At 39.1% G+C, this 13,152-nt stretch overlaps 1 protein-coding gene across 1 annotated transcript; it reads right to left on the minus strand.

The window, feature by feature from the left end:
• Positions 1-10,759: 10,759 nt before the first annotated feature.
• LOC121242899 (cytochrome P450 81C13-like) lies at positions 10,760-12,882 on the minus strand. Its single transcript, XM_041140903.1, has 3 exons — positions 12,789-12,882; positions 11,810-12,745; positions 10,760-11,430 (listed from the first exon to the last, which is right to left on the minus strand). Exons 2-3 carry the CDS (start codon positions 12,698-12,700, stop codon positions 10,810-10,812), a joined length of 1,512 nt encoding a protein of 503 aa, XP_040996837.1. The 5' UTR covers positions 12,701-12,745; positions 12,789-12,882; the 3' UTR covers positions 10,760-10,809.
• Between the last annotated feature and the right edge of the window lie 270 nt (positions 12,883-13,152).

The following is a 13,152-nucleotide window of genomic DNA, read 5'->3' on the forward strand; positions in this document are numbered from 1 at the left end:
GTCTTGGATGTCCGAGTAGTGGATTTTGATGAATTAAAGACTCTTCAAAGAAAGGACCCTAATCTGTTGGCTATCAGGAAAAGAGTCAGAAAGTCTAGAGGACCCTTGCATTACAGCTTGGATAAGGATGGCATTCTTAGGTTTCGGGATCGTAGAGTGATTCCCCGAGACTCTGAATTTAAAGAGCGAATTTTAGCAGAAGCTCATGCAGCTCCTTATTCGGTTCATCCAGGAAGCACAAAGATGTATAGGGATTTAAAGAAGAATTTCTGGTGGGAAGGAATGAAGTCGGACATCGCCCTGTTTATTGAGAAATGTGACACATGCCGGCAGGTGAAGGCTGAACATCAGAGACCTGCTGGTAGACTCCAACCTCTCCCTATTCCGGAATGGAAGTGGGATGATATTTCCATGGATTTTGTGGTGGGGTTGCCGAGGACTCCTAGTGGGAAGAACTCCATTTGGGTGATTGTGGATCGGTTGACCAAGAGTGCCCATTTCTTGCCTGTTAATAATACTGACTCGTTGGGTAAGTTGACTCGGTTATATGTCAAGGAGATAGTGCGTTTGCATGGAATACCCAAGAGTATTGTGTCAGATCGAGACCCGCGATTCACGTCCCATTTCTGGAAGAGTTTGCAGGCGGCATTAGGCACTAAATTGAAGTTTAGTTCGGCGTATCACCCCCAAACAGACGGCCAATCAGAGCGTACTATTCAGACTCTGGAGGATATGTTACGGTCTTGTGTCATGGAATTCCAGGGGAGTTGGGAGAATCACTTACCACTTATTGAGTTCTCTTATAATAACAGTTTTCATTCCTCCATCCAGATGGCCCCGTACGAAGCCTTATATGGACGGAAATGCAGATCGCCTTTATGTTGGGATGAAGTTGGCGAGAACAAATTACTTGGGCCTGAGTTAATTCAAGAAATGAAGGATCAAGTTCAGTTTATCAGGAAGAAGATGGCTGAAGCGCAAAATCGCCAGAAAAGTTACGCAGATACAAGAAGAAGAGACTTATCATTTGAAGAAGGAGATTGGGTTTATCTTAAAGTCTCTCCTATGAAAGGGGTTAAGCGCTTTGGTAAGAAAGGAAAGCTTAGTCCAAGATATATTGGCCCTTTTCAGATCGTAGAGAAGGTTGGACTTGTTGCTTATAGGGTTGCCTTGCCAGATTATTTTGGTGATGTTCATGACGTGTTTCATGTGTCCTCATTGAAGAAGAGTTTTGGACAGCAAGAGCCACGTTTTGTGGATCCCGAACGCATTCAACTGCGGCCCAATCTTACTTATGAAGTTGCCCCGACCCAGATCGTAGATTGGAAAGAGCAAGAGTTAAGGTCCAAGGTAATACCTATGGTGAAAGTGGCGTGGGGTGATCCGTTGGCTCAAGATTTCTCTTGGGAGAGAGAGGCCGACATGAGGGAGCAATATCCATACTTGTTTGATTGATTTTGACGGTATGTTCTAAGTATTCTCTTGGTTGAATCTTGATCTTGTCTTGATGCAATATTTGACCTTGCCAATTTCGTGGACGAAATTTTTTTTAAGGGGGGGAGGATGTAACACCCCGTATTTTAGTGTATTTTTACTGAAGGAATTATTTTTATGTAATTAAAATAATTTCTCTTATTTTAATTTGGTTGGATTTTAGTGAGTTTATTTCTATGATTTTTATTTGGTGAAAATTAATTTTTATGTGCTTTCTTAATATTTATTTATTGTTGTGCATTTACATTGCTTTTAATATTTAAATTAATTACCGTGGGATTTAATTATTTCAATTTGACTTTACCATTACGTTTAAACTATTTTATTTAACTTGTGGTTTTAAAATCGTTTCCGTTGGATCATTTTTGTGACCCAAGTTATGAGGATTGGACCTCATTTCTTTTTCCCTCTTTTTCTTTCCTCTCCTTTTTCTTTTCCTCTTTTTTTCTTTTTTTTCTTTTCTCCTTATTCCTTCCTCTCCCGCGCGATTCCTCTCTCTCCTCCCCTCTCCTCCGCCCGTTTCCCTTATCCACTCCCAGCGCCGCCGTCCGCCGGCGGTGGTCGTCACCGCCCAGCCCATTAGACTCCCCAGCCGCCGGCCGTCCTACCCCACCAGTATCACCGCCGTTCGTGCCGCCGTTAGCCTCCACGAAGCCCACGAAACCCACGACGCCGCGGCACGTTTTCCTCCATTGCGCCGCCGTCGCGCCACCTCCGGCCACCATCTTCCTACCACTTCATCCCCGGCCTCTTGGCAACCCATTGGACCCAACCCCAGCTCCGATCCGTCACCGGTGAAGCCCCACCAAGTCCATCTCCGATTTGCACTTTTCGGGCCTAAAACCGCCCCTTGCGCCGCCACCCACGGCAAACCACCACCACCACTAGCTTCACCGACCTCCCTAGGCCCTACCCTATCAATCTTGGGTCTTCGTTTGTCCTCGTTGGAAAGTTGGTAATTGTGACCCACGGCCACAGTGTATTTTACACTGTGGTGTTGCTCAAACGTCGCCTTTTTCAACTTCGCGATCCTCGGAAAATTATTATATTGCACTGTAAGTATTTCTCCAAAGAACTTTCGTAATTTAAATGTATTTTTGCACTAACCCATTTCACTGTGTTTTTGGCATGCCGGACTGAGTCCGAGGAGTTCGGGGGTCGGATGGATTTGTGATTGGAGTTGTTTGGTTGATTTGGTTGATTGGATATTTGTTGTTGATGGGTTGTTTGGATATTGTGTTGGTACATGTGCATTTCATCATTTCATGCATGATCATGTTTGTAAAAGAAAACTGGGTTTTCGTGTATTGCATTCATGTTCATGTGCTTTGAAAAGCTATGATTTTATGTGTTAATATTTTTGGTGCGTGTGTATCACGACCCCAAGCCGAGATGGGGCATTAACTCGGTGGAGCTCCTCTGGTTACTCGGGAGCGGAATATACTGAGTAACGTCCCCTGGATTGTCGCCGGGCGACAATGGGTTCGGACGAGATGGTCTCGTGCCGACTCCGTGGTCCTTCTGCTGGCGGGGACTAGAGGATGTCTGGCCACGTACGCGCTGGGCGCGGAACTGGGCATCGCTCGTTGCGTAGTGTGAGTGCTTGGCCACGTACGCGCTGGGCGCGGAACTGAGCACCGCTGCGAAGCCAGGACGTGCGGATGGTCCATAGGGGAGACCATGGTGCATATGGAAATAATGCATGGTGCATTTGGGATTAATGCACTATTTTCTGGGAAAATAGTGTGAGTTGATTTTTGGGTAAATCATTTTCTGGGAAAATGATTTACGGATAATTTGGACCAAAATGGGATTTTGGTGTGTGTTGGAAATTTATCATTTTCGGGGAAAATAATGTTTTGTGGAAAATGCATGTTTTCATGTGCATGCATGTTAGTTGCATTTAATACATTTTGTATTATATTGTTGTTTGGGTTATACTTACCTGCGAGACCATTTTGTGGTGTCGCAGATTTTGATGCTGAGGAGGAGGAGGGCGAGCCGGAGGAGACGGCTCCGCCTGAGGAGTGATCTAGGATCACTCGTTTGTACATTTAGAACTATTGTAAAATATTTTCAGGGATGACTGTATAACTGCTATTTAAATCTTTACTGATGTTTGATTGTAATTAAATTCTGGTACTTAGTTGACTATCCGCTGCGTTATTTTATTTGAACACTGTTGCATTTACACACACTGGCACTTCGTTGGGATGTGTGACCGTGTTGTCACCATCCTGGCGTCTCGATCCCTGTGTATATATATAAGGGGGATTGGGGGCGCCACATGCATGCATGTTAGTTGCATTTAATGCATTTTATATTACGTTGTTATTTTGGGTTATACTTACCTGCGATACCATTTTGTGGTAACGCAGATTTTGATGCAGATGAGGAGGAGGAGGGCGAGCCTGAGGAGACAGCTCCGCCTGAGGAGTGATCTGGGATCACTCATTTGTTTATCTGAAACTATTGTAATATATTTTATGGATGACTGTATAACTGCTATTTAAATCTTTACTGATGTTTAATTGTAAATAAATTTTGGTACTTAGTTGACTATCTGCTGCGTTATTTTATTTGTACACTGTTGCATGTACACACACTGGCACTTCGTTGGGATGTGTGACCGTGTTGTCAGCATCCTGGTGTCTCGATCCCTGTGTATTTATATAAGGGGGATTGGGGGCGCCACACAAGGTCAAGGCAGGGGCTGCTACTTCAACAACAACAATCGTGGAAGATGTAATTTCTCCTCTAACTCACCTTCTCGCCAACCATTCAACAAAGCTCCACCTACATGTTAGGTTTGCATCAAGTTTGGACACGTTGCATTACAGTGTCATTTTCGATTTGATCTCTCTTATTAGTTTGAAGCTCCAAAGTCATTTTCAACTCATTACACTGCTCCTGACTCCTTAATTGATTCTGCCTAGTATCCTGACTTAGCTGCTACACATCATATTACTAATGATTTTTCTAACTTGAATATTTCATCTGAATAATACACTGGTAGTGACTCAATAAAGGTTGGCAATGGCTCTGGTATACCCATCCAAAATATTGGTGATTCTTATCTCTCTATTAATTCCTCCAGTTTCTCCCTTCACAATTTACTACATGTTCTAAACATTATAAAAAAATCTTGTTTTGGTTTTACGGTTTTGTATTGATAATTCATGCTATTTTGAGTTTCACTCATCTCATTTCTCTGTGAAGGACAACAAGACCAAGAAATTGCTCCTCACAGGGCCTACTCATAATGGGCTCGATGTTTTTCCTTCTAAGTTGTCATCATCTTCCAGTCCATCTGCTAACCTTGGTGAACGGACAAGTCTGGCTCAGTGGCACCGAAGGCTAGGAAACCTTCTCATGCTCTCGTCTCACGTGTTCTTCACTCAAAGTGCCTACCACTCACTTCAAATAATTCTTCCTTTTATTGTTCAGAATGTCCACTTGCTAAAAGTCATCAATTACCTTTTTGTAATAGTCGGTCTATTTCTACTAGACCTTTACAGTTAATTTGTGCTGATATTTGGGATCCATCCCCTTATGTTTCTAGACTTGGTTATAAATATTATCTTTCTTTTGTTGATCAATTCACACGTTATACTTGGTTCTTTCCTCTCAAACTAAAAGCGGATGTTGCAAATATATTGGTTACATTCCTACCTTACATTGAAAGATTATTTAATGCCAAACTCATCACTCTTCAAACAGATGGTAGAGGAGAATTCAAACATCTTACTATCATTTGTCAAAAATTTGGTATTACACATCGACTCTCATGCCCTCACACGCATCAACGAAATGGACTCGTTGAAAGGAAACATCGACACATTGTTGAAACTGGATTAGCACTTTTGGCTCATTCCTCTTTACCTTTCACTTATTGGGCTGATGCTTTTGAGACTACAGTCTATTTAATAAATCTTCTTCCATCACAAATCCTTAAAAATAAATCCCCTCATTTTCTTGTAGACAATTGTGAGCCTGACTACAAATTTTTAAAAGTTTTTAGGCGTGAATGTTGGCACAATCTCAGACCTTATCTCTCACATAAACTTAGTTTTAAATCCATTTCATGTCTTTTTTTGGGTTACAACCATTCACATAAGGGCCATAAGTGTCTAGATGTCAGCAAAATTAGAATGTACATCTCTAGAGATGTGGTTTTTAATGAGGTCTATTTTCCATTTTCAACTACACAGCCCACTATAATCAGTTCCTCCTCTATTTCCGAAAAGGCCTCACTGCCACTTTTCCTTCCTTCCATTCGTGGACCTGGCCCATGCCCATCAATTCCTCATCTTCCAGAATTATCACCCACACTTTCCTCTTCATCACCTCACTCATCCCCTGTGTCTGAAATTTCTCTAGCTCATTCTCCTCAAAATGCATCTTTTTTTAACTCTCATACCACCTCATTCTCCCATCATCACACGTGCCCAAACAAACTCCTTTAGACCCCGCACTTTCATGGATGGCACCATACCTTTTCCCTCTCCGTATTGTTTCACTACCAATGTTTCAGTTCTTGATGAACCATCAAGTTATTCAACTGCCTCTAAGTTAGATGAATGGAGTGTAGCTATGCAACAAGAATTTACAGCTCTCCAGCAAAATCAAACATGGTCTTTAGTACCCTCTTTTCCCACAGCTAATGTACTTCATTGCAGGTGGGTCTTCCGCACAAAAACTAAAGCAGATGGCTCTTTTGACAGGAGGAAAGCTTGTTTAGTTGCAAAGGGATTTCATCAACAGCATGGTTTGGACTACCACGAGACCTTTAGGCCTGTGGTCAAGCCTTCCACAATCCGACTGATTCTGTCTATAGTAGTTACACGACAATAGTCCTTGAGACAACTTGACATTCAAAATACTTTTCTGCATGGTTCTTTAACTGATGAAGTCTATATGCAACAACCTCAGGGTTTTGTGGATTCTGCACACCCAACTTTCATCTGCAAATTACATAAAGCCATATACAGTCTCAAGCAAGCCCCGAGAGCATAGTTTGCTCAACTCTGCACTTGGTTACTTGACTATGGATTCAGCTCCTCCAAGATAGATCCCTCTCTTTTTATTCTCAATTACAATGGTATTCAAATTTATTTTTTGGTCTATGTTGATGATATAGTGCTTACCTCTTCACATTAATCTGCCATTGAGAAGCTTATTCATGATTTGATTCGTGCCTTCCCAGTTAAAGACCTCGGCACCCTCTCCTATTTTCTTGGGCTCGAGGTTGATCATATGCCTGCTGGTTTGCTACTATCACAAAGGAAATACATTAAAAATTTGCTCATACGAAGCAAAATACTTCTTGCCAAACCCATTTCATCACCGATGGCAGCCTCTTTTAAGTTGTCAAAATTTGATCCCTCTGATTTTGAAGATGCTACTCTCTATCAAAGCATTGTTGGAGGACTTCAATACTTGTCTTTAACTCGGCCTGATATCTCTTTTGCAGTGAACAAAATTTGTCAATTTATGCATACTCCCAAAACCTCTCACTAGAGTGCAGTCAAACGAATCCTTAGGTATCTCACTGTTTTTCAAGACTCAATCCAGTTTTTAGCTTCATGCATACTATCTGATTAAGGGGGTTGCCCTGATGACCGTCGATCAACTAGAGGGTACTGCATCTACTTGGGTCATCACCTTATTTCTTGGAGCTCCAAAAATCAAAGCACTGTGGCTCGCTCATTAACTGAGGTAGAGTATAAATCTCTTGCACCTTCTGCAGCTAAAACCATCTGATTACGAACAATCCTTCGTGATCTAGGAATTTTTCTGCCTAAAGCTCCTACCTTGTGGTGTGACAACATAGGAGCTACTTACCTCTCAGTGAACCCAGTATATCATGCCAAGACCAAGCACATAGATATTGATTTCCATTTTGTTAGAGATAGGGTGGCTGCCAAGACATTTACAAGTCTCCTTTTGCAGTTCCAATGATCAAATAGTTGATGTGCTCACCAAACCAATTGTTTCAGAAAAGTTTCATTGTTTTTTATCGAGTCTCAATATGGTTGACACCCATTTGGACTCGAGTAGGCATATTATACTTAGTGACTCATCTACAGCACATTGTGACAAACAAATGGAATGCATACAGGGCAGCTCGGCAATAACAGAATGGCAAAGTCATGCACCACGCCACGTATAACAACAGACCAATATATCTTCTCATTCCTTCTAGAATAGAACTGTAGACAAGTTAGTTAGTAATTCTCTCAAATTGTACAAACAATATTCCATTTTCTATTTTCTGTATAGCCTTTCTACCTTTCTACTTTACTGCTACTATCTATATAAATACCAACATCTTTCAATGAGAACGCAAGGAAGTTTTTCTCTGCATTATTTTTAGCTATGTTGATAAAAGGAACGTGGAGGCTGAGAGGTTTCAAGCATGGGAAACTTGAGAGGATCTTGAAGTTGTTGGGGGTGGTGCAACCGTCCATCTATGAAGTCTGCTATGATTGGTTTTGTATACTCAAGTGTGTGCGTTGATTTATATATATATATATATATATATATATATAGATATAGATATAGAAAGCTGGGAACCTTAGAGAAGAGGAGGAAGAAACGTGCCATGGCTTGGAATTTATACACAAACTGGCCTTGGGGTTTTCTCTTGGGTTTTTATTGTGCTTGTTTTACGGCTTAATCACTCAACAAATCTTAATGTTCCATCTTAATTTTCAAAATGAGGTCAACTTGTCCAATAAAATACTCATGGACTTTAAACAAATTCTTGAATTATAAAATAATAGTAAAACCTATCACCAATTAAATATAGGGCCCACATGATGCTAAATGGGATTCCATTTGATTATTGAGCCCAATAATACTTGTATATTCTACCACAATAATTTATTGGCCTAGAGGTATTTTCAAAATCAACTGACTAGTCTAATTTGGGCTTCCTAATATATTAATCAAAAATTAAAAAAATATAAAAATAGAATAATAAATTAAATTTTATAATACATGGGGCTTGGCCTGAGCTTGGTGTTGGGTCTAGAAGTTACAACTATCACAAACTTCACTTTTCTTCTGTGTAATGCTGTAATTTACTATAATAGACTTTACTTTTTCTTTTTCTTTTTTTCTTTAGTAATACTAGATACAATTTTAATGTGTAGATTTCAAATTTACTCACTTTTTTTTAAAGAGAATGCATAGAGCTTGCATAACCTAATACTGCACGTATCATTTCTCATACTCTTTTGTTGGCAAGGGGCTGTAATGAAAACTTCTTACAAGATTTTGTGTTTGCTCCGATTTTGTTGGGTGAGTGTATCCAAAACAAAAACTGACATTTTCTAGAAGTTGGGTAGTTATTACAAATTAATTATGTAGTTCACAATCTAGATAAAATATCAATACTAACTATTCGTGAGAAAATTGTGATGAATTATTCAAAAAAATAATAATAATAAACCACGCACTCAACAAGCCCGGACCCATACAGACCCACTTCGATTCCCAAACAAAGAAACCCACAAATGGCAGCCATGAATTGTTAAAATTCTGCTAGTACCCCAAAGTGGAACGAAATGTCACAGGGAAGAATTGATGCGGCAGAATTAGTGTTTAGTTCAAATTATATTTCGTATTTAACTATTGATTTATATTTTCTAATTTAATAATGATTCGAAGAGGTCTAGTTAATTCACAATTTCTATTAGAATAAGGCAAATAATTGCCATCTTTTATTGGTAAAATTAACAAAGATGAAGCTATATAAAGGTGGCTATTAGATGTGGATGGATTATGATAGAGATTATGTATGAATGTCAAATGCTATATTTGGTCAATTTACATGAAGAAATAAGCCTTAATAACAATTATATGAAACTCCATTTGGTTTTAAGTGTATTTAATGTAGTCGAGGTCATTAGAGGTTTAGGCATGATCTGTTTTATTTCTTGAAAATAGTGTTCAACTTTGTTAACTCAGGATTGTGGTAATTGTGTTTAGGTGCATATCGATATTTGTTTGGCTCTATTGTGAGGGAATTTAGAAAACAAGTTTAGCTAAGTGGTACTACCATGTTAGACTTTGTCAAAAACTAACCGAGGTTGATTTTGAGAAACTTGCATATTTTATGATTAAAACTACATCGGTTATTGTCAACACCACTCTATGTATCTGAACAATGAAATGTGATTTTTTATCATGACTGGTGTAGACATAGACAATTATTGCGCTACATTTCTCTACAGCGTATAATGTGAACATGATGAAATTTAAAGTATTTTATCCAACTATATAATATTATCTTATCAATATACTATTATGTTATTTCATTGTATATCAAAAAATCCTGAGGCATAAGATTATGTTTTTCTTTTGTTACGGTTACTACCATGATATATAATGGTGGCCTCTGTTATGGCCATGCCAGGGGTATATAATTTGGCCTATGTTCTAACCTTGCTATGGGTGTAAAATGACGGCCTTTGTTCTCGTCTTGCCATGAGTATAAAATGGCATATGTTCTAATTAACCTTGCCACAGATATAAAATGGTGGCCTATATCCTGACCTCGCCATACATGTAAACTGGTGGCATCTGTTCCGAGTGTAATCACTTTGGTGACAAACTGATTTATATTCTACTTGGTTATTTGCATAATGCACAACCCTATCATTGGGATAAACATAACATCTATTCTGAGTGTGATCACTTTGGTAACACAGTGATTTATGATCACTTTGGTGACTTTGGCATCTATTCTCAAGCTGAAGGGCTGAGGGACGTGTGACATGCATTGAGACTCTGACCATACAATATGCCATCATTAAAGACAAGTCTGGCTTGTTTGGAAGATGGGATAATTTCATTTCATCTCATCTAATCTCATCTCATTTCCTTCTCAAACATTATTCAAACACAAATATTTTTCAATTTTTAATTTTTAATTTTTTCATCTAATTATTACATAATCATTACAATTTTCTCAAACTTCTAAATAAAACACAAAAAATAATTCAACTTTTTTAAATCTCAAAACAAAAATAATAATAATATATTCTTATAATATTTTAACTTTATAATATTTTTATTCAACTTTCTCTATCTACTTTTCTAAAATTTCATAAAATAATATAATATTTTCACTATTATTTACAAACCATTTGATCATTACTATTTACACAGATCTTGATCATTTCATTTCCTTTCCACACATCCACTAATTTTTTTTTTTTTTTTTTTTTTTTGAGTTGAAAGGTTGTAACAAAGGAACTCTAGACAAAATCTAATTTAAGCACAACTAATTATTACACGCAGAAGTAATCAATGCTGAGAGAGAAGGTTTTCCATGGAATGGGTGGGACTACAAAGAGCCTCCAAAGGCTTTTCCTTTGACAGAAGATATCCTGAAGCTGGGTTCATGTCCACCATCTCCTTGTCAAGCCTCTCCCAGTCAAAGCACTGAATGAGTCCACCAAGGGCCAGTAAAATTACCCGTTGGGCCATGCCAGCACCGGGACATACCCTCCGCCCAATCCCAAATGGAATGAATCTGAAACCCTCTCTTTCTCCGTTGAATCCTTCAAATCTCTCTGGCTTAAAGTTGTTGGGCTCCTCCCATTGCTTGGGATCCCGATGCACAGCCCATGCATTCGCCAATAGTGTTGTCCCTTTTGGTACTGTATAACCCCCAACGGAGCAATCCTCTGCAGAACAATGAGGTAATAAAAGTGGCGTTGGAGGATAGAGTCTAAGTGTCTCGTTGACAACAGAACGAAGATAGGGAAGCTTGTCAAGATCAGAGTCATTCAGCAAGCGCCCATGCCCAACTTGGTTTACAATCTCCGCTTTAACCTTCTGCAATACCTCTGGATGATTTAGCAAAAGTGACATTGCCCACTCCATGGTTGTAGCTGTTGTATCTGTTCCCGCGGTGAACATCACCTGAAGCATTAATGTTCTAGCAAAGTTATGATTAATTCTCAGGTAAAACTCTAAGCCACTCACGATTTCTTGGAGCTAGAAGCTAGATCTAAGTAGTACTTTAAAGGCCCTATCTCAAGAAAATTTATTAATTTATATGACTTCCAGCAGATCACCTGATACTTTCCATCCTATAATAAGATATTATGACATTAAAATTGGTAATATAAAAAAGAAATCGACACAAAAATTAATAGGCTTCTAGTGCCAACCGAGAAATTTACTTGAATAGCTTGAATAGTTTTAAATGTCACGAGATCATCCACTATATGATTGAAAATGAGCTGTAAAACACTCGTAAAGAAATTGTAAGGTTATCCCATTTTATATTATCACTCACCAGAACGATGCTTTTAACGACAACATCGGAATAAAATTCACTTTCTGAGTCATGAAGAGACAATAGAGATTCAATCAGAGTCCTCTTCTCATTTTTTGAATGACTGGTCTTCATTTGTTTGATCTCTTCAATCAAGTTGGTCAAAAATCTATCCCTCTTCCATTGCAACCTTACCATACTCTTTTCCAACCCTTTGTAACCAACCCGCCTCAAAATTGGAAAGTGATCACATATATTCATTGACAAAAATGCAAAAATAATACCCTTTATATCTTTGAGCTGTTGCTTCCCCAGATCAGTGCTTGCAGCTTCCTCTCCAACACATGGCTTTCCAGTGACCATTCTCATGATAACATTGAACATTAGAAGTGAAGAAAAATACCTGAACTCTACTTTTTGTGGATCTCTTTTCGAGACTTTGAACACCATGCGAAGAAGGGAGTAAACTTCTTCTTCCCGAATGATGGAAAAGTTTTGGAGGCTTTTCTTAGAAAAGATATGGAGGTTGACGATGCGTCGGAGGTTTCTCCACAAGTGGCCATATGGAGTCCAAGCTACAACAATTGAGTTGTAAGTCAAAATATCACCAGCCATGGTGCGGGGACGATTTGCAAATATGATGTCGTTCTTGGCGAAGCATTCTTCCACCATCGAAGGAGAAGATACGACGAGGACAGGCCGAGAACCGAATTTAAGAAATAAGACAGGACCATATTTCAAGGATAGGGTCTTTAGGCTTTGGTATACAGGTTGTTTAAGGAGATGGAAGTGGCCAATTATTGGGAGAGAAAATGGACTTGGAGGTAAATTAGGGTTGGGGTACTGGTATAGAAGTTTGATGATAAGAATAACGAAGAAGAAGAAAGCAAGGTAAGAGAATAGGTTTTCCATGGCGAATTAAGAGATAAATTGATCAGTACTAGTAGACTAGTAGTAGCACTTCACGGTCTAGGTTGCCTGGAAATTACCGTTTTAATACCCTCATGACTCATGAGGAATCTCCTCTTGGGAAAATGCCAACTACTCGCTGGATGTGCCACACATTTACTTCCACTCGTCGGTGGTGAGACCGTTTGATCGATGACTGGTGGTTATCCAAAAGAAAAGTAGATGAAAGATCTTGGATGTGAATTTGCTTTCCCTAAAGCATTCTCTGCGCGCGCACAGACCCATATTTTCAATTCAGTTTTTGTCGAGACAGCTGTTGTGCTTTGTTTTGGGGTCAAATTCTGATTATATTCGGAATATTCTGATATTTTCGGGCAAATTCCGGTATATTGGCCGGAATATACATTTTGGCCGGGATATGCATTTCTATCCGGAATGAATGTTCAGGATACTTT

This window comes from Juglans microcarpa x Juglans regia, chromosome 8D, assembly GCF_004785595.1.
Source record: "Juglans microcarpa x Juglans regia isolate MS1-56 chromosome 8D, Jm3101_v1.0, whole genome shotgun sequence".
In the NCBI taxonomy this organism is placed as follows: Eukaryota; Viridiplantae; Streptophyta; class Magnoliopsida; order Fagales; family Juglandaceae; genus Juglans; species Juglans microcarpa x Juglans regia.

Bases quoted from the DNA above. Each gene is read 5' to 3' on its own strand.
- LOC121242899 (XM_041140903.1), bottom strand. From the start codon at position 12,700: ATGGAAAACCTATTCTCTTACCTTGCTTTCTTCTTCTTCGTTATTCTT. The intron at 11,431-11,809 runs GTGAGTGATAAT...TTAATGCTTCAG, and splicing joins TCGTTAAAAGCATCGTTCTG to GTGATGTTCACCGCGGGAAC.